Below are 23,669 nucleotides of genomic sequence, written 5' to 3'. Positions count from 1 at the left end.
AGTCAATGGGGGAAGCCAGATCCCTTAACAACGGTGTTACCAACTTAACTAATTTTTCTAATTTGATAACTGCAGTGATTCACTAACAAATGTGGCAATCAAAGTCATAACATGGGCCAAAATTCACTTACCAAATTTCTCACTTGTACAACACAAATTTTGGGCTCAGCTGTGGTCACTAAGTCGAGGACTACCTGTACTACAGAGAAGACTGTCTTTGGGTGAGGCCACAAAGGGCTTGGTCTGAATGGAAAGAACTTCTTCTGCCCAGGACAAATTGAGATGGCAGATTTTGCCCAAACTGACCTCCTCCACCCCCTCCCTCCCTCCCTCCCTGAGCCCCCTTTTTTGTAGTAGTTTGGGGGTGGTGGGTGCCAAGATTAAAAAGGGGAAGGCAACCAAGGAAAGGAGGACTGTCTGCATGAGCCCCTTCCTGCATGGATGCCCGGGGAAGGCAAGGCAGGTTCCCCATCAACAGAACCAGAACTGTGGTTGTTTGGGGTCCAAATCTCCCGAAGGACCCCAGCCTCCTTCTCTTGCTGCCACCACATCCACTGGACTCCTCACCTTCCTCACCCCTGGAGATGGGAAGGCCTGGAAAAAAACTGGAAAAATGGGGGGGAGAGGGTTCCCCCCCCCATATTTTTCCAAATTGTTTTGGGAAAAAGGGGGGGAGGAGAACTGTTTTTTCCTCATTTTTCCAGGTTTCCTCCCCCCAGGCTTTCCCATCTCTACCCATCCCCAAAACTGACGTGCCAATGGCCAGGAGGACGCAGCCTGCGACCCAAAGACCCAGACAGGCACATCTCCCCTATTAGGGTTTTTTGCTTTCCAGAAGGGTCTGTTTTTATTGAGATACATATCTAGTGTTGTTATCAGTGTTCTTTTGTGCTTCAGGCTCAGTGTTGGGATTCAGCTGGTTTGCACCACTTTGGCAGAACCGGTAGCTAATTTTTTGTTGCCCAGGCCCAGAAATGGACTTCCAGAAGCGGAATCCACACAGAGAACCGGTTGTTCACATATTTGAATCCCACCACTGTTCAGGCTGCATGATATAGAGCCAAGTTACATAAGGATGTGAAGGTTTCTGGAACAAAGGTTGGTTTTTTTTCTGTTGGTTTCTTGCTTTTTGGCTCGGTTGTCTGATTGTCATTGGCTAACAAACTTGATAAAACAATGCTACCAACTTTCTATGACGTGGCACTTCTAGACGTGACTCTGCCAGCGTTCCAGATTGTTGGCCACCCAGCTGCTTAATTTAATCAAATAAAGTGCTGCTTAATCAAGAAGTCTCTGCTTGGGTTATCTAATTAGATTAATATGGTATCTCAAGTACAAAAAAGGGGCTGGGACCTTACAGCACCATGCATTTATTATATTTGCATGGTGCCAATCACAAAGGGTTTTTCTCCCCTAGACTTTCCCATCCCTACCCATCCCCAAAATTGATGTGCCAATGGCCTGAAGGACACAGCCTGCGACCCAAAGCACTGGGCCTTCCTGCACTGCCAGGAAGCCCCCCCTGAGGATGGAACCAAGGCCCAGAGCAGCCAGACTCCTCTCCCAGGCCTTCTGCCAACAAACTCCCAGCTTCTCATCAAAACAAGGCTGATGAAGCAGCGGCTTCCTCAAAGTGACTTTCACCTACAGAACAGGCCACTAAGATGCCAGAATCAGCAAAGGAATAATAATAGAGCAGCATCGGAATAATGGGCAAAAGGATGCTCTAGCTCCACCCCTCATTTTCCTGTTGTGTCGCAACCCCCAAAGCACAACTGCTTCTAGAGCGGAGGTGGGGAACTATGGCTCCCCTTATAACTTGGGGACTTCAACTCCCAGAATTCCTGAGCCGTCTGGTACCATACCTGGATACCTTCCCCCCAGTTGTACAGACTTCAATTTCCTAATTCTCCACAATTACCATCCTGACTGGAACATTTTAGGAGTTGAAGTCCAGGTGTCTGGAGAGGATGAAATTTAAAGGTTAAGGCTAATTTTAAACAAATCAAATTCAAATAAATTATAGCTATGGAAAGCATAAATCCAGTGCTGTGCATAGCCAGCTTTCCTGATCTCCTTTTCCAAAACTAGATCCTAGAATGGAAAATGTGGAATCTTTTCAAACCAGTCTCACAACCCTGAAAATTGGACTTAAGTTAGTATCAGTTGCCCCCACTATTCTTAATACAGAAACAGTCGTTTTTCACAACCATCGAAACAAATGGGTCAACTGAGTGTGTGGTTGCCTTTATATGGTCTAACTGCCCTGGCTTTTTTAGGTTTAAAAATATTTCCAATTAAAAGAAAAAAAATCTGTTTTCCTTCTGTCCTCAAGATGAAGTGAATTCTGCACCAACATCTCACATAGACTGTATTAATCACATATTAGGTTTTTTGCTTTCTGAGATGGTCTGTTTTTATTGAGATACATATCCAGTCTGTTATCAATGTTCTTTCGTGTTTCAGGCTCAGCGGTTTGATTCAGCTGGTTCGCACCACTTTGGCAGAATTGGTAGCTAATTTTTTGTTGCACAGTTCCAGAATGGACTTCCAGAAGCGGCATCCATAGAGAGAACCGGTTGCTCACATATTTGAATCCTTTCACTGTTCAGGCTGCATGACATAGAGCCAAGTTACATAAGGATGTGAATGATTCTGGAACAAAGGGAAATTGTGTAGTCTAACTGTTGCATTCTTGGTTTTTTTAATTAGCTTTTGCACCAGAGAAATTTCACGCAAGCTTGGGAAACGTGTACATGGATGGGATATAGATGTACATGGAAGGAGGGACTAAGGGAGTGTCTTTCTTATGATGTAATGGCTCTGTTGTCTGATTTTCATTGGCTAACAAAGTGTATAAAGCAATGCTACCAACTTTCTAAGACAGGACACTTCTGGATGTAACTCTGTCAGAGTTCGAGATTGTTGGCCACCCAGCTACTTAATTTGATCAAATAAAGTGCTGCTTGATCAAGAAGTCTCCGCTTGGGTTATCTGGTTAGATTGATACAGTATCTCAAGTTTAAGTTTGGGACTGGGATCTTACAGGTGAGAAACTGGCATTTTTTCAACATCTGTCCTTCTACCTCGGAATGGAACAGAACAAAGTGCAAACTGTGCATTCTTGCCAAAATTGTTCCCCATTTCTAAATTCCAGACAAACAGCTTACCGTGCAGAGCTGAAGTTATGGGGCTGATCAGAGTGCTAGCAAACCTTCTGATACTACAGCTTTCTTACGGTAAGAGCCTGGACAATGGGTAAACGGAGCTTTAGGTGTCTTTTTCAGTTTAAACCTCCAGTTACAGGAGTAAATTTGCATGTAATTATTAATTGTAGATGTACAAGCAGGTCACAAGTAGAGAGTGGGCAAAGAAGGCCCGGTTGGTGCAAATGGGGAAAACCATTGCTGTATTTGTAATGATAGTATGAATTGATACATTTATTCATATCAGCAAAACTAGCCAGTGAAAAATATATAATCCCAAATATGGTCAGCTTCCTTTCCTGTTTCTATTTATTTGACAACTGACTTCAATAGAGAAAGATGACTTATTAATTAATATAAGATTCATTGAGAAAAAAGTTGGGGAGGGTTTTCAGTGTTAAGGTGGTCTTTAAAAAATGTTGTATGAGATAGCCATTGATTTTTGTCCAAACTGATAAAATAAATCTGTTGGATTTAACCTCGCTCCCATTCTTTTAGATTTGCTGCATTATACAGCGTGCAATATCTGGGTCATTGCTTCTGAAACAAATATCAAAACCGGTATGTAGGGATTTTATTGCCATCAATGTTGGCTCAAACTGTTTTTAGTGAACTAAATACTAATGTTATCAACTTCCCATCCAAACTCATAGATTAAATTCCATTTTCATCAATCTCTTCCCATATATATATATATATATATATATATATATATATATATATATATATATATATATGTAGGTCTTTGGTTGTTCGGGTTTTCTCCCACGTAAAATTGGAAGTGTCTTGGCGACGTTTCGACGAAGTCCCATTCGTCATCTTCAGGCTGGTGCTTTCAGCTTCGTGCTTCGAGGAGCAACGAAGTTGAAAGCACCAGCCTGAGATGACGAATGGGACTTCGTCGAAACGTCGCCAAGACACTTCCAATTTTACGTGGGAGAAAACCCGAACAACCAAAGACTACTACATATATATATATATATATAATATATATATATATATATATATATGTGTGTGTGTGTGTGTGTGTGTGTGTGTGTGTGTGTGTGTGTGTGTTAAACAATAAAATATATGAACACCAGGAAGTTGTAAAACTATAAAAAGTTTTAATAAAACCAGAATAAAACCAAACTTTCGCTGGCATCTGCCAGCATCATCAGGGTAGCCTCCAGTCGATGGGAGAAGCTATTTATAAATGTGGCGTTCTTTGCGCCCGGCTTCTTGACCTCATCATGGGTCCCAGCCAATCCACCTGCGTTTTGATCGTAGTTTCTGTGTTGCAAGCTGTAAATTTCCTCACTTTCCTTGCTTGTGCCGGTACCGCAGCTCTTCCTCCCTTCTTTGCATGACTGTAAGTCAGGGGGACTCCTTAATTCCACGTAATTAGATATGCACTGTCTGTGTTTATGTTGTTTGTTCTCCTCATCCTCCTTCTTAGTACTCCCTATTTCTCTTCTCCTCCCCCTATTTCTCTGTTTACGATCCTCTTTCAAAGTTATACCCTCATTGTTTGTCTCTGTAGCCCAAGATTCCATTGTGTTTATATCATCCTGTTTCCCGATCCTTTGTATCTCTTTACTAACTCCCCTTTCTATTTTCTCTTCAATGGGGGTGATTTTGACACCCTCTCCAGAATTCGTGGCACCCACAAATTGATTGTTGACCCCTTCTCCCAAGGGGGCTGTCCCTTCACTGTTGTTTGTGTATTCGCTCATTACTTGGGGGTATGCAATCTTCCTTACAGGGAGAGAGGCGGGGTCCTTACGGTCGTGACTTGCATCCCCTTGTGCATTCCTACGGGGAGTCGTTCCTCTCAAATGTCTGTAGGAGTGTGTAGAAGCTCTAAGATTATAGTGAACAGGCTTCTCATCTCCCCGTTGTTCTCCTGCATTCCCAAGGCAATAACAGCTCAATCGGGAACTGTCATTGGTGAAGTTAGTTGCAGGATCGCCGGTGGAGTTACATGTGGCATTCCAATCCTTCGAATCATGATTGTTTAATAACCCAGAGTCTATACCAGATCGCTTTTTTGTCAAACTCCTCGCTGTTCCCAGGGAGGCCCTCGATTCATCGGCACTTGGCTCTTGGTTGTCAATACACTCCTGTGTCCATGGGGGAGGGACATATGTTTCAGCAGGTGGAGAGTTACTCAGCTGCTGATTATTCCCTGTCTGGGCATTTCCAAGGCTTGTCTCCTCCGTCAACCCTCTTTGCCGAAGGCACGTAATGTTACATTGTTTTCCTCCGGAAGGACGGTCACGCATTGCCCATGCTCTTAATGTTACAAGTGCTGGGCATAGGTCCACATGTCTGTTGATGGATTCTTCATTGGAGAGCCACGCCTCTTTAAGGAGCCGGCTCCCCTTCGTGCTGTCACTAGCCATCACCTGCACGTTATTAAAATCGAACCTATGCCCAGATTCTAGCATATGTGCTCCGATTTGGGAATGTTGGTCGCCTCTCCTTACCGCCAACAAACAACATAAACACAGACAGTGCATATCTAATTACGTGGAATTAAGGAGTCCCCCCAACTTACAGTCATGCAAAGAAGGGAGGAAGAGCTGCGGTACCGACACAAGCAAGGAAAGTGAGGAAATTACAGCTTGCAACATAGAAACTACGATCAAAATGCAGGTGGATTGGCTGGGACCCATGACGAGGTCAAGAAGCCGGGCGCAAAGAACGCCACATTTATAAATAGCTTCTCCCATCGACTGGAGGCTACCCTGATGATGCTGGCAAATGCCAGCAAAAGCTTGGTTTTATTAAAAATTTTTATAGTTTTACAACTTCCTGGTGTTCATGTATTTTATTGTTTAACATGAGTCTATCTAGGAATCACCGTTTTGCTTTTAATATTCTTAGTAATATATATATGTATGTATGTATGTATGTATGTATGTATGTATATATATATATATATATGTTTTCTGAGGTTTTCGCGGGTGTTTGTATGTAGGTCTTTGGTTGTTCGGGTTTTCTCCCACGTAAAATTGGAAGTGTCTTGGCGACGTTTCAACGAAGTCCCATTCGTCATCTTCAGGCTGGTGTTTTCAGCTTCGTGCTTCGAGCAGCATACATACATACATACATACATACATACATACATACATACATATATATAATTTAAGATTCACAGGTAGTTTACCTACATGGGCTTAGGCATATATATGACTTGCAAATAATCCATTTTATTCTACTTGTTTGATGCTGTGTGTCCCACAGTCATCTCTTACCCTCCAAAATTAGTGTGTACACACACACACACACACACACACACACACACACATACTAATCACTTAATATTCACATGTAGTTTATGGATATGGGTGTAGGCATATATATGATTTGCAAATAATCCATTTTATTCAACTGGTTTCATGCTGTATGTCCCACAGTCATCTGTTACCCATCAAAATTAGTGTACAGATAGAAACACTACCAATAAAAGTGACTCTGTTCTACTCCACAGCTAAACACTGAACTTTTTTGGTTTCTTTGCAGCACAAAAGTCTTCTGAACTGGTCATTGGAGGTGATGAATGTAACATAAATGAACATCGTTCCCTTGCACTCGTGTATATCACTAGCGGTTTTCTCTGCGCTGGGACTTTGATCAACGAGGAATGGGTGCTGACCGCTGCACACTGCGACAGGTGAGGGCATTACAGAATGTGGAAGGGTTGAGGGAGATCGTGGTTAGATATCCACAGTTTTTTATAATGTTTCTGCTAGTTTTTTGTGACTTCTCTGTGCATTTTGAATGAGTGTTCTGCTGTTACTGCTATTGCTCCTCACAATCATATCTTGAGCAATGTTGTTTATATTTACGGTTGAATTTCCTTCTTCTTCACCACAGTATTCATATCTTTCCTTTTTTCTGGGATATAATAATAACAAGAATAACAAAATCTGGAACATTACCTGAATACCATCAGCATTGACAAAATCACCACAGTCAATTGCAAAAGGCAGCTTTACTTGTAACATCCTGTGACAATCCCTGTAATACCATGGAACCACAAAATTTTCCTACCCCAGTCTAAATATCTGGCTGACTGCTCAGAAAATATTAACCATATGCTGCCTGTCTCTGGGGGTTTGCCATAAGAAAATATTTTTTTAAAAAAAATCAGTAAAACATAAAAGATAAAAAGATGATGAAGTGAGAGGCTTCTCTCTCCCTTATCAAAGGCCTGGGTGAGCCACTACACCTTAATACCTCTTCTTAACAAGAGCAGAGTGGGCACCATCCAGATTTTGTGTTCGTCTTTATCTATCCCACCATCCTTTGAGATAGGCTGGGTTGAGAGAGGATGTGCACAATACAAAGTCATAACATTAGTACTGTAACCACATGGGTTCTATCTGAAACACAGCCATCTATAATTTATAAGTGCAACATTCACACAATACACATCCAAGTCAAGAAAGAGATGGATTCATACTATATGCTGAGGTTTCTGAGTGCGAAACAGCACACAGGTAAATTCACGCTTCAAGATTTTACATAAACTATGGAAATAGCTTATTCAATCACCTTGAACAAATTTCTTGAGCGTACCCAGATCTCTAGGACATTGACAGTAACTCTTCCAGGATTCAGGTGCTAACAATCCTGGTTGAGGGCCAAGGAACATCCCAAGTAATATAGAGTTTACTTTAATTTGTTGTTGTTAATTTGTTGTTGTTTTTCTTGTAGGGGAAATATGCTCATATTCTTCGGTGTGCATAGACTAAAGGGACTAAATAAGGATGTGCAGAAAAGAGTCGCAAAGGAGAAGTTCATTTGTCCCAATAGGGAAAAAAATGATGAAAAGGACAAGGACATCATGTTGATCAGGCTGGACAGCCCTGTTAGCAACAGTGAACATATCGCGCCTCTCAGCTTGCCTTCCAACCCTCCCAGTGTGGGCTCAGTTTGCCAAATTATGGGATGGGGCGCAATCACATCTCCTAATGGTAGGGATCTCTGTCTATACTCTCAGACCCAGCTTTTGATGTAACACCAACTAGGTCTAGGGTCTCACTATGTCATCCATGAATATTGGAATGTGGATGAACAATGGGATTCCCTAAGATTCCATTTCTTCATCTGTTCCACACCCACAAGGTCCTTGGAATAAAAGAAATAAGTAAGGCACTGGCATGCTGTATAGCTAAAAAAAAAACCTAAAGGATCAGGTTTATTTATAGCAGTGCTGTTGGGAATCAGAAAAGTCCTATTAGCATGGCAGTCTTGCATGACTTCATTACCTTTAATAATGGGGTATTTTGTGAATGATCATGGCCATTTTGGAAATGGAGAAATCTCCCATGGAGGATGTTTTCAGAGTATATTTACTACTCGCTCTCAAAATATCAAATATGAACTCAAAAACATGGTCTATCCTTGGATGGATATAAAATCTCTGTGGATGGTTGCAGAGGACTTCTTCCTTTTAAGTCCTGGTGGTGCAGTGGTTAGAATACAGTATTGCAGGCTATCTCTGCTCCCAGCCTAGAATTTGTTCCTGACAGGGCTCAAGGTTGACTCAGCCTTCCATCCTTTTGTGGTTGATAAAAGGAGATCTCAGACTGTTGGGGGCAATATGCGGATATTTTAAATCATCCAGAGAGTGCAGTATATAGGTCTAAGTGCTATTGCTATTGCTAGTAAGGCCATGGAAGTGATACATGTGCTCTCAGCTTTGGCTTATGGTCATCCACACATTCAAGCCTGCCAAGGTAGGTAGAACTTGTAAGCCCATCTTGTTTTCTACCTAGGTTTCTACCAAATAGGTGTAGCTAGAGCAGACAAGTCAAACAGGCTTGGTCAAGAGCTGGGAAATAATTAAGGACTCAAACAAATAATTTTCAACTCACCACTGAAGCACCACAGGGTTTTTTTGTTTGTTTGTTGTTTTTGAATACATGGAGACCCAGTGAATTTAAAGTAACAGCAAAACTTTACTGCTTGCAATGTAAATTTGTTCTTTCTCATACCCACACATCCACCCATCCATATTTAGACACATCCTTCTCAATTAGGCTGCCAGGCACCAGCTAGATGGACAGAAACACCTAATTTGTGGATCCAAAGATGACTCAAGGAATGCGTGAGCTTTAGTACACCATTTTATCCTCAAAAGTTCTTGATTTGTTGATTAGGTGGGATTGGGGTTTATTCCATATTCTCAGGCTCAACTTTGTCAGATTCAGATGATATTTTTCCTTTGTTTCCTTAGACCTATTTCCACCTCATCTGTCCTCCCCAATGGATCTTTTAGACAAGATTCCTGGCTTTTTGTTCTTGTACACAATACAAACCTACAGGTCTGCTTCATCTTCAGATATGGAAGTTTCAGTATGCCGGCTGAGGAATTTTGGGAGTGGAAGTTCCGAAGTCTTAAAATGGCCATGTTTGGAGACCCTCCGTTCTAGGTCATCTCCAGGGGATGCGAGATCAGTTCTGTGACTTTTGAACTAGGAAAAGCCCCACTTTTCCAACAAGGCAATCTTTGCGTAGAGTGCTGGAGAAATTTGAGAAGCCTTCAAATGCCCATCAGCTGATGGAATACCTATTAATATCTTGAGAAAAAACATTTAACTAAATCTGTTTTTCCCAGGAGTCCCTTTGAACAGCTTTAAAAGACAATACTTCCTATTCCAGGCAATGAGATCAGCTCCACTGCTTGGAGACAATGGAAATTATAGCTCTATGCATCTAGGTGGTAAATTGTGAAAGATAGAATTTTGCCTATTTTTTATTTTTTTCAGTGACTTTGCCCTGTGTCCCTCATTGTGCTAACATTAACATACTCGATTATGAGGTGTGTCGAACAGCTTACGCAAGGTTGCCAGCAACAAGCAGAACATTGTGTGCAGGTATCCTGGAAGGAGGCAAAAGTTCATGTGATGTAAGATGATCCGTTTTAAGACAGACTCCTAAAGAAATGATGCCAAATTTCAAAGCTGTGAGAGAGATCTAGCCTTGAAGGCATCTTGTACAAACATACAAAGTTATGGCTTTTTCTAACTCAAGTGCCTTCTAGGTGTCTAGATTTCCAGACTTCCCAATATTGGTGATTCTGGTGGGGGAAACACAAGGAGTTAAATTCTTCTACAAGGATCCTGGACTGGGGAACATCAAAGTGAAATATTGGGGGCTATATGTGAATGGACAATGGGAGGGAATTGTTTGCTCCACTTTCCATTCATAGATACTGTAGTAATGTTTCATGTTTGATTTTTTTCAACAGGGTGACTCTGGGGGACCCCTCATCTGTAATGGAGAAATCCAGGGCATTGTATCTTGGGGGGGCGATATTTGTGCCCAACCACGTGAGCCTGGCGTCTACACCAAGGTCTTCGATTATACTGATTGGATCCAGAACATTATTGCAGGAAATACAGATGTGACCTGCCCCCCATGAAAACTTTTGAAAAAGCTAAGAGGAGAAAATACATCTCTTCTATATCCCTAACCATATCCAACTACATTAGAATATAGTCCCAGGTTAACTCTACAACAACAAAAAAAAAAAAATCCCAGAAAACAACAACAGGGAAGGACCAGATAAAACAGATAAATGGATACGAAATTGAGAATAGAGACTTAAAGATGGAACTTAACAAAACAAGGAACCATGATTTAATCCTAATGGGGGGGGGGAAATCACAAGAATTGGAAAAAATAACTTATCCCTTAACACTGCAAAATAAATCTGAGGACAAGAAAACAGATTAGATATATTGGACTGTAGAAATGTCAGGAACATCTAACATTTATGAACATATGGAAAAACCTTTTGACTCAGCAAAATACATTGATTAATAAAGATACTGGGCAAAGGAAAAAGACCAAAGTAGAAATCAAGAAAATAGATGATGGGACCTACCAGAGAGAATACTTAAAAAAGAAACACTTGGTTGAATATGGTTAAAGAAATAGAAAAGATGTGAAATATATATGTCACTCTAAGAGGGATGAATCTTCTAAATAATATAGTATGCTTTCCCCCCCTTTTTTATTCTATTTCTTGATATGAGTAATATAAAAAAGTTGAAATGGCTTAGAGAAAGTAAATGTTTTAGATATTTAAATGTGATTAAATTTAAGAAAATTATAATGAATAAAAAATGTTTTGAATAAGAGTTAAAGGACTAAATGGCTAGATGTATTAAATGGAATATTTAAAGATTAAACATATTTTTAATTATGGTTAAAAAGAATAAGAAATATTGGAAACAAATATATATTAGCTTAAGAGGGATATATATTTTAAGTAGTATGTTATTTTTTATGTTTCTTTATTCTTGCTCTCCTTTTTTTCACTGTTTTATCTATTCCATAAGAAATGTAAAAGTGTGAGATGATTCATATGGAAAAAATAGAGTTAAATTTTTAAATGAAATTATTTTTTGAGAAAATCTTAACCAGTAAGATTACTTAGAATCTTGTGGGAGAAACAAATTTAAATAAGGACTGTAACAGGATCTATGATAAGGCAACCAGAATGATTGTATAGAAAAGAAATATTATATTGATTTGATTATTATTTTTAGGAATATTTGGAAAAAATTATATATTTAATTGTTATCTATCAAATCATTAAGAATTGTATTAACTCAATGTTTGCAGAAAAGGATATTTTGGGGAAAGGAGGAAATCAATTAAAAGTATTAAGTGGATTATGGATTACAGAAATCAATTGCTAGTGATTGTTTTACACAGTGCTTTTTTTGTAAAAAAAAAAAAAAGTGCTGGAACTCACACATGTCATACAACCCGCCTTGCCTATCCTACAAGGTTCTATCAAAAAAAGGTGCTGGAACTCCGTTCTGGACATTCTATGACAAAAAAAAAAAAAAACCTGGTTTTACAAATGTAAACGCAGAGAACACACTGTTCACCAATTATTAAGTGATTTATGTTTTAAAAAATCAATAAATTACAAAAAAGAAAAGAAAAGGAAAAGGTCTGACTTGGTGGAAAAGATACTACGAGAGTGGGAAATTGAAAAAAAAAAGTTCTGAAGGACAGCAATGAAGCTCATAATTGCTTAGGTTCATATAGGTCAGGAAGCCATCACCAAACCAACCTGTTCGATCGCCTAATGCAATGTGTAAAGCCAACGGACGTTTGTTCCTGCCATTGATGGATTACTAGCAGAGATCAGATCATTACATAACCTAAACTGAGCTAGGTTTGATTCTGCTATTATTAAGAACTCAGCTTCCATCTTAGGTAGTCCTTCCTTGGCAGTCCTTTAACAAGACTCATTCTCGGATAAATCTACCTTGGCCCTTCCTTTCATCTACAAACCAAATACATTGTTCTTAACCTGTTTAATTCAATAGTATGTAATGTAGGGATAATCATCTTGGATAGATTTTTGGCCCAATAAGGACAGGCGCATTAAGGGTTATTAATTGTGAACGCTTCCAAGCTGGGGGAAGTACGGTCCAACTATCAGGTGCAGAGGATGCCCTCATTTCTTGCTTGTGAATACCCAGCAGTATCTAGTGGGCACTGCAAGAAACAAAATCTTGGACTGAGATACATTTGGGTCAATCTAGCAGAGCTATTTATGCACTGTTATCTAAAGCAGGGGTGAGAAGCCATCAAATAGAAAAGAAGTGTATCTTTATCTTTTATTAACATTTCATGTAAATAAAATTAAGTCAAACTGAGTGTCTGGCCCAACTCCAAGAAAGTGCATCCCAGTGGGCCATTCAAAAACTAAGCAAATCTGTTGAGACAGAAAAAAAAGTTAAGCTCCTGGATCTTTGCGTTGTGCTAACCCAGCCAATGATGCTTACGGCCCAAGACTACAAGTGTTCTGTTTCCTGTGTTGGTAAGGCATTGAAACGAGGCAGGAGTAACAACAGATGCTTCTTTATTTCAGCTTTAACCGAACAACACAAAATGGCGCTGATCCCTTTTATACCTTTTGCATGGAACAGCATCAGCCAATAAATGCAACATATTTTCCTGCTCTGCGCAAGCGCAATAGGCTGGAGACACCCTGTCTGGCCCGGGCAGGCCACATGATCCACCCGGGTCTCTCTGCAGCATCCTGCACCTGCTCTGTCAATCACAGGCCCAGGACATAACATCCCTCCCCTCTTGGTTCAAAAAATAGATACTACTATTTCAACTACTACAAGTCACTCTCCACAACATACTTGATACTTTATAATATCACATTACTCTTTTGCGTGTGTTCTTATTTCTAGGGAACACTAGGCCTGCCCGCTTACTGACATGAACCTTACATAATCTTGTAAGAACTTTGGAGAGCCTCTGGCCCACTCCGCTCGTCTCGGAGCTGTTATAACCGCCCAGTCTGCAAGCTTGCCTGCCAGTCTCGGCAGACTGGGACTTTGAGGCCCCTTTGATGTGGGCAAACCTGGATCTTGCTAGCTGGCCTGGCCCGGTAGGACCAATCCTTTGTCCCTTTGACTTCGGCTGGCTCTTTCTAGTAAGCCCAAACCAGAGTTCCTTGGTAGGGTAGAATTCCCCGGATCAGTGAGAGACCCCAGTCGGGAACACTGTCCCATCGGCACAAGGCCTGAGGTAGGTGTGGCATGAGAAGCTGCTTGCGTGCAATGTCCCATGGACCCAGTGCCAGAGTCAGGAGCCGCCTCATTGGCAAAACCCCTATTTGGAGAGTGCAAGCCCCCACTTATACAGTGAGACTGAGATCCACAATCGTGATCATGGTCCTCCTCCCCCCCAAGAGCAGGGTCAGGAGCGGAAGGATGACTAGGTAGCCTCCATCGCAGCTGGTCAATGTGCTGATGCAGCACATGACCATCTTCCAAAATCACTTTGTATGACAGTGGCCCAGTGACTTTGCAGACCACTGCTATCCCCCAAAGATGTCCAAGTCCATAGTTCCTTGCCCAAATTGGATCACCGACTTGTAGTCTCGATGCCTGTTGCTGTGAAACATGTGAAGCCACCCGGTCTGGGTGTAATCTGTCTAATTTGGTAATAAGACGGCGACCCCAGCTGAGTTCAGCTGGGCTCTTACCTGTAGCTGTGCAAGGTGTGGTGCAGTGGCAAAGGAGAAAATCAGCTAACCTGTGGTGCCAGCTCCCATAAGTGAACCTCTTCAAGGCATCTGTACCATGCGCTTACCTTGGCCGTTGGAAGCCAGATGAAACGGTGCTGAAGTAGCATGACGAATCATGTTGGCTTTCAGAAAGGACTGGAACTCTGAAGAGGTGAATTGAGGTCTGTTGTCGGAGACAAGAACATCTGGGAGCCTGTGAGAGGCGAAGATTCCCCTCAGCACCTGGATGGTCCTGGCAGCAGTTGTGGTAGATACTGGAACGATCTCTAGCCATTTAGAGTGACTGTCCACAACAATAAGGAAGAATTGCCCCTGAAAGGGGCTAGCATAGTCGATATGAACCCTTGACCAAGAAGCATGTATGTCCTCCCATCTATGCACAGGAGCCTGTGCATTTCAGGCCTGGACTGTTGGCAACTGTGACACCCATGGACCTGGGTCTCAATCTCTTTATCAAGCCCCGGCCACCAGAGATAGCTGTGTGCAAGTGCTTTCCTCTGGACTATGCCCGGATGCCCCTCATGCAGAGACTGCAAGACTCTAGTCCTCAATGAGGTTGGGATCACTACCCTGCTACTCCACTGGACACAACCCTTAAAGGTGGATAGCTGATGCTTTCTTTTCCAGAAACTCTGGAAGTTGGTGCCAGGACATGTATCAGGCCATTCTGACAGTACCCAGTTCAACACGTGTGTTAGCGTGTTATCAGTGGCTGTTTCTGCAGCCACATCCTCTGCATTTAGGGAAGACTTAGGCAAATTCTGGATAGCCAGGATGTGGTTAGCTGGAGCAGGATCTGATTCTAAGAGTTGTAAAGGCAATCTGCCAAGGCCATCTGCATGACCATTTCTTTACCTGTTTGTGAACCAGGGAATAGTCATAGGCAGGGAGGAAGATTGACCACCTCAACATTCTAGGAGAAATTATGTGTGGGGTTTGCTTGTTCGTTGTGAACAACCCCAGCAGTGGCTTGTGGTCTGTAAAGACCATGAAATGGCAGCCATACAAAAAGTCATGGAACTTTTTTATGCCAGCCACAATGGTCAAAGCTTTTGTGTCTATCTGTGTGTAATTATGCTCAGAAGAAGACAGAGTCCTTGAATAGTAGGCTACAGGAACTTGTGTACCATCAGCCTTGAGGTGGCTTAAGACAGCCCCGATCCCATAAGGGGATGCATCGCAAGCTGGGAGCTGCTCATTGAAATGAGCTAAAACAGCATTTGAAGACAACAATGCTTTGACCTCAGCAAAACTCCTTTTGTGGACTTTTGCCCACTTCCATGGAGCCTGTTTATCCAAGAGCCAGTGTAATGGGTCTGCCACTGAAGCCTTTTGGGGAAGGAAGGAATGGTAAAAGTTTAAAAGTCCAAGGAAGGCTTGAAGCTCGGTCTTCGACTTGGGACTTTGGGCCTGCTGAATCGATTTGAGCTTGGACTCAGCAGGATAGATGCCTTTGGCATCTATACAAAACCCCAAGAATTCAGTGGAAGTTACTCCAATCTTGCATTTTTCCTGCTTAAGCTTCAGCCCTGCTTTGCGGAAACGCAGCAAAATGGATCAAAGCCTTTCAGACAGATTTTCGATTGATTACCCTGCAATGAGGTCATCATTGAAATATGGGCAAACTCCCAAAAGGTTACAGAGCATTCGCTCCATCACGCTTTGGAAAATGCCAGGAGCTACATTAACTCCGAACTGCAGTCTTCTGATTTTGAAAGCTCCCCGGTACATTATGATTGTTTGAGCCTCTGCCGTTGCATCATCAACCAGTAGCTGTTGATAGGCCTGGGCCAAATCAAGTTTGGTGAAAACTTGGCCTCCTTTAAGTGAGGCCAAAATGTGGCTCACCACAGGCACTGGATAAGCGTGCTGCTGTAAACGCTTTGTTTAGTGTGCATTTATAGTCAGCACAAATGCGGACTTCCCCGTTGGCCTTGAGTGGCATGACTATGGGTGTTTCCCATGGACTGCTATCCACAGGTTCCAGAATGCCTTGCTATAGCAGTTTATCCAGCTCAGCATTAAACTTTTGCTTAAGCACAAAAGGCACCCAACGAGGCTTAATCCTAATCGGTGCAATGGAGGGATCTAACCATCAAGCAATTGGAGGCCCCTTATACGACCCTAATTCTGGGCTGAACATGTCAGCAAACTCCTTGCAAACATCCGCAAGACCTGCAGTTTGCAAACTGTGTAGCCCAGTCACCTGAATTCCAAGTGCCTTGAACCAATTGAGTCCGATTAGACTTGCGTGGTCACCCTCAACTACAACAACGTCCAAAATCCCTTCAAAATGGCCTCCCCTTTCACACTGACTTGGGAATTCTGGAAGTCTGTTAGGATAAGATTCGACAGCCTAAGTTTCTCTGGCCGCTTCTACAACAGAGGGTGTTCTGGGAAATGATTGACAGAGCTGAACCCATGTCCAGCTCCATCATTAAGGGGACCCCCTGAAATTTGACATCAATACGCAGCTTCTTCTTCAATGGCCGTTGGGCCCCTGTTCTCAATACGCTCCTTCGGGACGCGCAAAAACCCACCCTATTCTGGCTGTGGACCCTGATACCTTTCCGAGGCAATTCTTCCAATGGACGGTCTTTCTTGCGACCCAAACAGACAGCGACTATGTGGCCTTGTAGGCCACATGCCTGGCAAGTAGCAGAGCGAAAAGGGCAATCAGAATGCTTGTGGCGGCCTCCACATCCGAAACACCGAGGGAATCCAACTGCCTTGTCAGACCCCTTGTCAGATTGATCTCTGGGCCTTCTCTTTGCTGGCTGTTATAAACGGTCGACCTCATTGTCAGAATCCAGTTCGGATACCTCTCAAGCAACCTCTTGATGGATTGAGCCCAAGCTTGTAGGATTCTTGGAAAGCTGCAAGGCCTTAACAGCTCCTCCTGCTGCTTCTTCGGCTGTGATCTCCCTTAGCACATCTTGGAAGGAAAAAAGCTTCTTTTGCAAAAATCTTTTGCTTCAGCTCTCAACTTCTCAAGCCACAAACTAGCCGATCTTGTAGCCATTTTTTCAAGTCTTTGAATTCACAGGGCCTTGCAGCTTGATGCAGGGCAGCAATAAAGTCCACAGCAGACTCTCTGGGATGTTGGTCCCACTGTTCAAATGCATGACGCCATACAATCACTGATAGCTTCAGTTCAAAATGTTCCTTTAACATTTTCTTCAACTCTGCATAAGCAATAGATTCCAAAGGTGCTGGGCAACCAAGTTTTCAGCAATGTCAAAAGTCTCTTGCCCACAGACACAAAGTAACATTGAGGCTTTAAGCCCATCCTCTCGAACTTGGTTGATTCTAAAGTAGTTCTCCACCCTGGCAAGGTAGGAGCTCCAACGTTCAGGGTGCATTATGTCAAATTCAGACAGACGTCCAATCTTAGCCAAGGTTTCTTCTTGGTGGCCTCCTCCAATGCCTCATGCTGCTCAGACTTGCAAAGGGATTCCAGGACAAATCTTGCCGCGCTCCCCTCCAGTATCTTCATACTGGCAGGCAAAGTTGTACAAGTTGGAACGCCGAACTTCCAAACACTTTGGACTTCTGTGGTGAGTCAGCCCAGTATTCTCTCTTTTCTTCCTTGCAGCATGATCCCACCTTTGTCATCAATGTTCTGTTCTCTGTGTTGGTAAGATATTGAAACAAGGCAGGAGTAACAACAGATGCTTCTTTATTTCAGCTTTAACCGAACAACACAAAATGGCGCTGATCCCTTTTATATCTTTTGCAGGGAACAGCGTCAGCCAATAAATGCAACATATTTTCCCGCTCTGCACAAGCGCAATAGGCTGGAGACAGCCTGTCTGGCCCGGGCAGGCCACGTGGTCTGCCCGGGTCTCTCTGCAGCATCCTGCACCTGCTCTGTCAATCACAGGCCCAGGACATAACAACAAGCATAGGTTGTGTTTTTAGGAATGGCTAAAGGAAATCAAACATGGGCAGGCCAAGCAACCAGTAGCCTTCCAAGAAGTGCCCCCCCCCCCAGTTTCTTTGAATGTAGTAAGACTGATATGAAAAAAACGGAAAAGAAACTCTTAAGAATATGAATAGATATTTTCAGTCAATGTGTAAGAAAGTCTCTTTCTTCCTTGCACCCATCCAAAAATACCCCCATTTCTTTATGCAAAGAAAAGCATGGCCAAAAATATGATCATTTTTTACAAGGAAAGAATAACACTAAGTTAGGACTTCAAAGAGGTTCAAAAACAGAGTTCTCTACCAACAGGAGTTCTGGTGCAATATTTATGAGATCAGAGGAAAAGGCGGAAAAAGCCAGCTACAAATTTGTTTTCTACCAATATCCTCCAATCAGTTGCTAAAAAGAAAAAAGTCTGCTGTGTTCAAAGGATGTGTGACATGCAATCCACAGCTGGCCCATCAGGTGAGTTCTGATTTGTACATCAGAATGGCTGCTTTAAATTCTGAGGCTAAGCCATTGACAATAACATTACACAAAGCTCAAGAGAGAGAGGTTGGTCTGCCAGTTAGAACATTACTTGTTTTCTAGCAAATAATCAGTCTTTTTTGGATATTTCATGGTGTGGGTACTGCTAAAAATGCCAGCGCTGGTTTCCTGGATGGGTCTGCCCAGTCTCACGGCAAGTCTCCTAGGGGACTTCCCATAGGATCTAGCCAAAGCAGACCTGAAACAGCCCAGCCAAATATGCACAGCCATGTGGGGTTTGCAATGTAGAAGTTTTACTAGCAATGGTAACTCTATACCCACAGCAGACAAATTGACAAGGGGAAAGTGATAAGCATTAGGCAGGAGCCCAGCATTACTTAACCATCTCTACATTGAGATGCTTCTCCAACTGAAAGGTTCTGGAACAGCATTCAAATCATGCTCTAGAGCAGGGGTAGTCAACCTTTTTATACCTACCGCCCACTTTTGTATCTCTGTTAGTAGTAAAATTTTCTAACCGCCCACCGATTCCACAGTAATGGTGATTTATAAAGTAGGGAAGTAACTTTACTTTATAAAATTTATAAAGCAGAGTTATAGCAAGTTAAAGCATATAATAATAATTACTTACCAAACATGACGACTTGTGTTTCTACCAAACAGTTATACTTTGGTTTCATCTGACCATATGACATTCTCCCAGTCCTCTTCTGGATCATCCAAATGCTCTCTAGCAAACTTCAGACGGGCCCGGACATGTACTGGCTTAAGCAGGGGGACACTTCGGGCACTGCAGGATCTGAGTCCCTGGCAGTGTAGTGTGTTACTGATGGTTGCCTTTGTTACGTTGGTCCCAGCTCTCTGCAGGTCATTCACTAGGTCCCCCTGTGTGGTTCTGGGATTTTTGCTCACCGTTCTTGTGATCATGTTGACCCCATGGGGTGAGATCTTGCATGGAGCCCCAGATTGAGGGAGATTATCAGTGGTCTTGTATGTCTTCCATTTTCTAATTATTCCTCCCACGGTTGATTTCTTCACGCCAAGCTGCTTGCCTATTGCAGATTCAGTCTTCCCAGCCTGGTGCAGGTCTACAATTTTGTTTCTGGTGTCCTTTGACAGCTCTTTGGTCTTCACCATAGTGGAGTTTGGAGTGTGACTGAGGTTGATAACACGTTCAAACAGGTGCCATTAATACAGGTAATGAGTGGAGGACAGAGGAGCCTCTTAAAGAAGAAGTTACAGGTCTGTGAGAGCCAGAAATCTTGCTTGTTTGTAGGTGACCAAATAGTTATTTTCCACCATAATTTGCAAATAAATTCTTTCCAAATCAGACAATGTGATTGTCTGGATTTGTTTTCTCGTTTTGTGTCTCATAGTTGAGGTCTACCTATGATGACAATTACAGAAAACTGTTTAAAAAGAATGTGCACTCAAGCAGACTTAATGCAAAAGGTAACCTTGCAGCCAAATGACACTATTCCACAAGTTTAATAAACCATCATCATCATTAGTTGGGTGACAGTATTGGCCCAGATAGCTTGTCTTGTCTTTTCATCATAGATTAGCACTTATATGAAGATTAGGAGCATTGGCAAGAAGGTTGGGGTACATCAGATTCGGGCATCAAGGTCCTTTTTCCCCCTTGCTTTTGCCTTGATTGTATTAAACCAGTTTGAATTTCTAATAGCAGAATTTACACAAAAGCTGGGGTTGCCTTGAAATGGAATAGGGCAGTAACTGTGGTTTGGTGAATGGTGGGAAGCCACTGTTTTATCATGTCAGTCACAAGTGAAGCCCTCATACAATGGTTTTCTTTGTGAGAACAGAACATCTGTTTTGTATCTGAGCATAGGCTACTGTTGAACCCAGCTAATGTGTATAAATCTTCAGTACTTAATACTAAAGTAAGGGGCACACACTGTATCACATGTGGCATGTCATTTTTGTTACTGTTTTACTGTCTGCAGACAAGATACCTTTGTACCTTTCATTCCCCCCCCCCCAGATAATCATTTTAGGAAAGGTGCTCTTCTCTTATTTAAAGTGTCATGAAGTCTCAGTTAAAGGGACACAACTAGCAATTTAATGAACACTTTTGCTCTCTTCCCATTATTGAACAGAAATATTTTAGGAGCTGCTTAGAAACTATCACTTTGGTAGGTACACGTTTCTTTCCAACTGCATCTAGATTGTTATCAGAAAGTTTTTTAAAACAGAGAGGCATATTAATGTATTAGATTAAAATAGCTGTTGGTCACTGGTAAGGATATCAAGGCTTTTTTCTATTTAGCAGAAAGAGTTCCAGACATATTTCTATAGCTGATGTGAGCAGAAGATTTAATTTGCTTCACTGATTGCAGCTAGGAGAATCAGATTGTACCAGGAGTCCTTGACAGGCAATTCAGTTGTTAAACAAAACTGTTATTAAGTCCAATCACATGACCACAAGTGTACCTGGCTGAGGACTTCTGGGAGTTGAAGTCCACAAGTCATAAAAGAGCCAAGTTTCAAGATCCCTGCTTTGTAGTGTCCAAAGAATACTATCCCAAACATCTGGGTGAGGACAAAGGGTGGGAAAGGTTTCCAAAACCTGACTCACAAGGAACCAAGTAAAAGGGTAGCTCTTACGGCCCCTTCCCCCATTCCTCTGTCCTTTGGAATGCTCACTCCACCACTGAGATAATTGGAAAAGAATTAATGTTGGTATTTACATTCATTATAGAGAAAGGGATTATAAGAGAGTAAGAAGGCATACAATAGGGAGTAGACAATGATTTGTGAGCAGGTTCTACTTAGAATAAAATATCTAGGGCAATCCTGTATTAAATTCTTTAGGGAATAAAATTGCCATGGGGAAACCTGATCTTTTTCCTAAGGAAATGTCTTTTAATAGTTGACATTCTGAAGCACCAGGATATATCAATTTCCTGATTTCATATCTATTTTCAGAAAATGTCTGAATCCGTAAGAAGCAAGATAGAGAACTCCATGTGACAGTAGGCTCCCCAATCAAAATCAAACACGGGGCTGCTAGCAGAACTACCTTAATTAGTATAATTGATGCATGTGAATGTTGGCGTCTCTGCATTATGGATCAGAAAGATTGTATTCAAAATATTTCTTGACCCTCTCTTAATTGAGAAGCATCATTGTATGGAAGAGTTACAGTTCTAAAGGGATAACTCTTTTTGAGAAATGGTGATCAAAGGAATTATGTACTTGTGAGTCCTTTGAAGCAGTTCAGAAGAAAAGCCCTGACGCCACCCCCGAAAAAATAATCATACCCCACTTAACTGATGTATCTGAACCAGCTTTTGCATAGCCTCTTCTGTGGATAACATCTCTCCTCAACTCTCCAAAATTTGCTTAGGTCAGTGGTTCTCAACCTTCCAAATGCTGCAACCCTTTAATACAGTTCCTCATGTTGTGGTGACCCCCACCCCCCCATCCAGCTGGCCGTGGAGGGGGGGGCAGGAAGGCCGCTCCGTCGGCTCTGCCCAGCCTGGCTGGAGAAGCACCATTCCTTTCCCTCTTTCTCTCTTTCCTCTCTCTTTCTCTTTCTCTTTCTCTTTCCTCACTCTCTTTCTCTCTCTCTCTTTTTCTGTTTCCTCCCTTTCTCATTCTCTCTCTTTCTCTCTCTTTCTCTCTTTCCTCTCTCTTTTTCTCTGTTTCTCTCTCTTTCATCTCTCTCTTTCTCTCTCTCTCTTACGGCAGCATTGTCGGGGGTCACCACCCACACCCAGCCCGGCCTCCACTGCATCCTCAGCCAAATGGGTGGGAAGGGGGAGCAGGACTGCTGCATCATCCGGGGTCCCTGCTGCTCCAGCCTGGCCACTGCCATAGCCAGGTCTCCGCACTGCCCTGGCCTTGCCCTCCACCCATCTGATGGAGCCACGGTGGGGCCTGGTGCTGCCTGGCCCACCAGCTCCTCCACCAGCCTGGCTGCTCCCCACCAGGCACCCCTCTTGCCCTGGTGCCCCCCCAAGCTGCCTTGGGGGCAGCAAGAGGAAGAAAGAGAGGAGAAGGGTGAGAAAACTGCCACAGCAGCCCCAGCCAGGACTCCGCGCTGCCTGGCCTCGCCCTCCGCCCATCCGATGGAGCCATGGTAGGGGCTGGTGCCATGCGGTCCCTGCCAGCCCCTCTGCCAGACCAGCTGCTCCCCCCAGGCATCCTTTTTTATCTCAGCACCTGCCTGAGCTGCCTTGGGGGCAGCAGGAGGAAGAAGGGGAGGAGGAAGAGGAGGGCAAGGAAGCCACCGCCAGTGCTGGGCCCCAGGAGGCAGCTCTCCTCTCCTACCTTTGCTGAATCTCCTTTTTCCTTCCTGGCAGCCTGGACTCTGGCACGCCTTCCTGGCCAGCAGGTCCAATGGTCGGGCTGGCTCGGGATCGCAGGGACTTGTCTCCCTCGGGCCGCGGCTTGCAGGAGGGTGGCCCACTCAGTGGAGCCTCCAGCGGGCTGCTCCCAGCAAGGATCTCGGGGCTTCCCTGCACGGCTCAACAGCCACAAGGCCTTGGCCGCGCTTCTCTCAGGGGTGGGGCACCCAGGTGCAGGGCCAATCAGGAGCCCTGCAGGAGGTAAGTCTGCCTGAGAGAGAGAGAGAGAGAGAAGGGAAGCAAAAGTGCCCCTCTGTCTCTCTCTTTCTCTGCAAATAGAGGAGGAGGTCATGCGGAGATAGAGACGGAGCGGTGTCTCGATTCCTAAGACCATCGGAAATATGTGTTTTCCAATGGTCTTAGGCGACCCCTGTAAAAGGGTTGTTCGCAACCCACAAGTTGAAAACTGCTGGCTTAGGTGAATCCACTTTTCCTTACCCATCCACTAGTAGTCAGTGTCAAGACTGCTAACATCAGATGTTCTTGCTTGCCATATATGAAGAAGCAAACCTGTTTTATTTAGCCTGTATAGCACTTCTAGAGTTAAAGCAGATAATAGTAGTCTAGTGGATGGTAAAATATCCTAGTTAATCATAACAATGTCTGAGCAC

General features: G+C 43.1%; 1 protein-coding gene across 3 annotated transcripts; it reads left to right on the top strand.

Moving 5' to 3' along the window:
* Nucleotides 1–2,885: 2,885 nt before the first annotated feature.
* Nucleotides 2,886–10,762, top strand: LOC120300119 (snake venom serine protease-like). Of its 3 annotated transcripts, XM_039325712.1 has the most exons (7): nt 2,886–3,048; nt 3,158–3,239; nt 3,705–3,767; nt 6,714–6,864; nt 7,911–8,170; nt 9,968–10,107; nt 10,450–10,762. In XM_039325712.1, the coding sequence occupies exons 2-7, from the start codon at nt 3,188–3,190 to the stop codon at nt 10,621–10,623; spliced, it is 840 nt and encodes a 279-aa protein (XP_039181646.1). In that variant the 5' UTR covers nt 2,886–3,048; nt 3,158–3,187; the 3' UTR covers nt 10,624–10,762. The 3 variants fall into 3 exon arrangements, with proteins under 3 accessions (XP_039181646.1, XP_039181647.1, XP_039181648.1); XM_039325713.1 differs by lacking the exon at nt 3,705–3,767; XM_039325714.1 differs by lacking the exons at nt 9,968–10,107; nt 10,450–10,762 and adding an exon at nt 9,541–9,961.
* Nucleotides 10,763–23,669: the final 12,907 nt, after the last annotated feature.

Source organism: Crotalus tigris, unplaced genomic scaffold, assembly GCF_016545835.1.
Source record: "Crotalus tigris isolate CLP2741 ecotype Arizona unplaced genomic scaffold, ASM1654583v1 scf7180000024338.4412243, whole genome shotgun sequence".
Classification (NCBI taxonomy): domain Eukaryota; kingdom Metazoa; phylum Chordata; class Lepidosauria; order Squamata; family Viperidae; genus Crotalus; species Crotalus tigris.
The sequence above is the reverse complement of the archived record's forward strand: the minus strand, read 5'-3'. Positions and strand labels throughout refer to the sequence as shown.

Coding starts and splice junctions, on each gene's coding strand:
- LOC120300119 (XM_039325712.1), top strand. CDS start 3,188: ATGGGGCTGATCAGAGTGCTAGCAAACCTTCTGATACTACAGCTTTCT. Junction 3,768..6,713: donor TGAAACAAATATCAAAACCG/GTATGTAGGGAT, acceptor GTTTCTTTGCAG/CACAAAAGTCTTCTGAACTG. Junction 8,171..9,967: donor CGCAATCACATCTCCTAATG/GTAGGGATCTCT, acceptor TATTTTTTTCAG/TGACTTTGCCCTGTGTCCCT.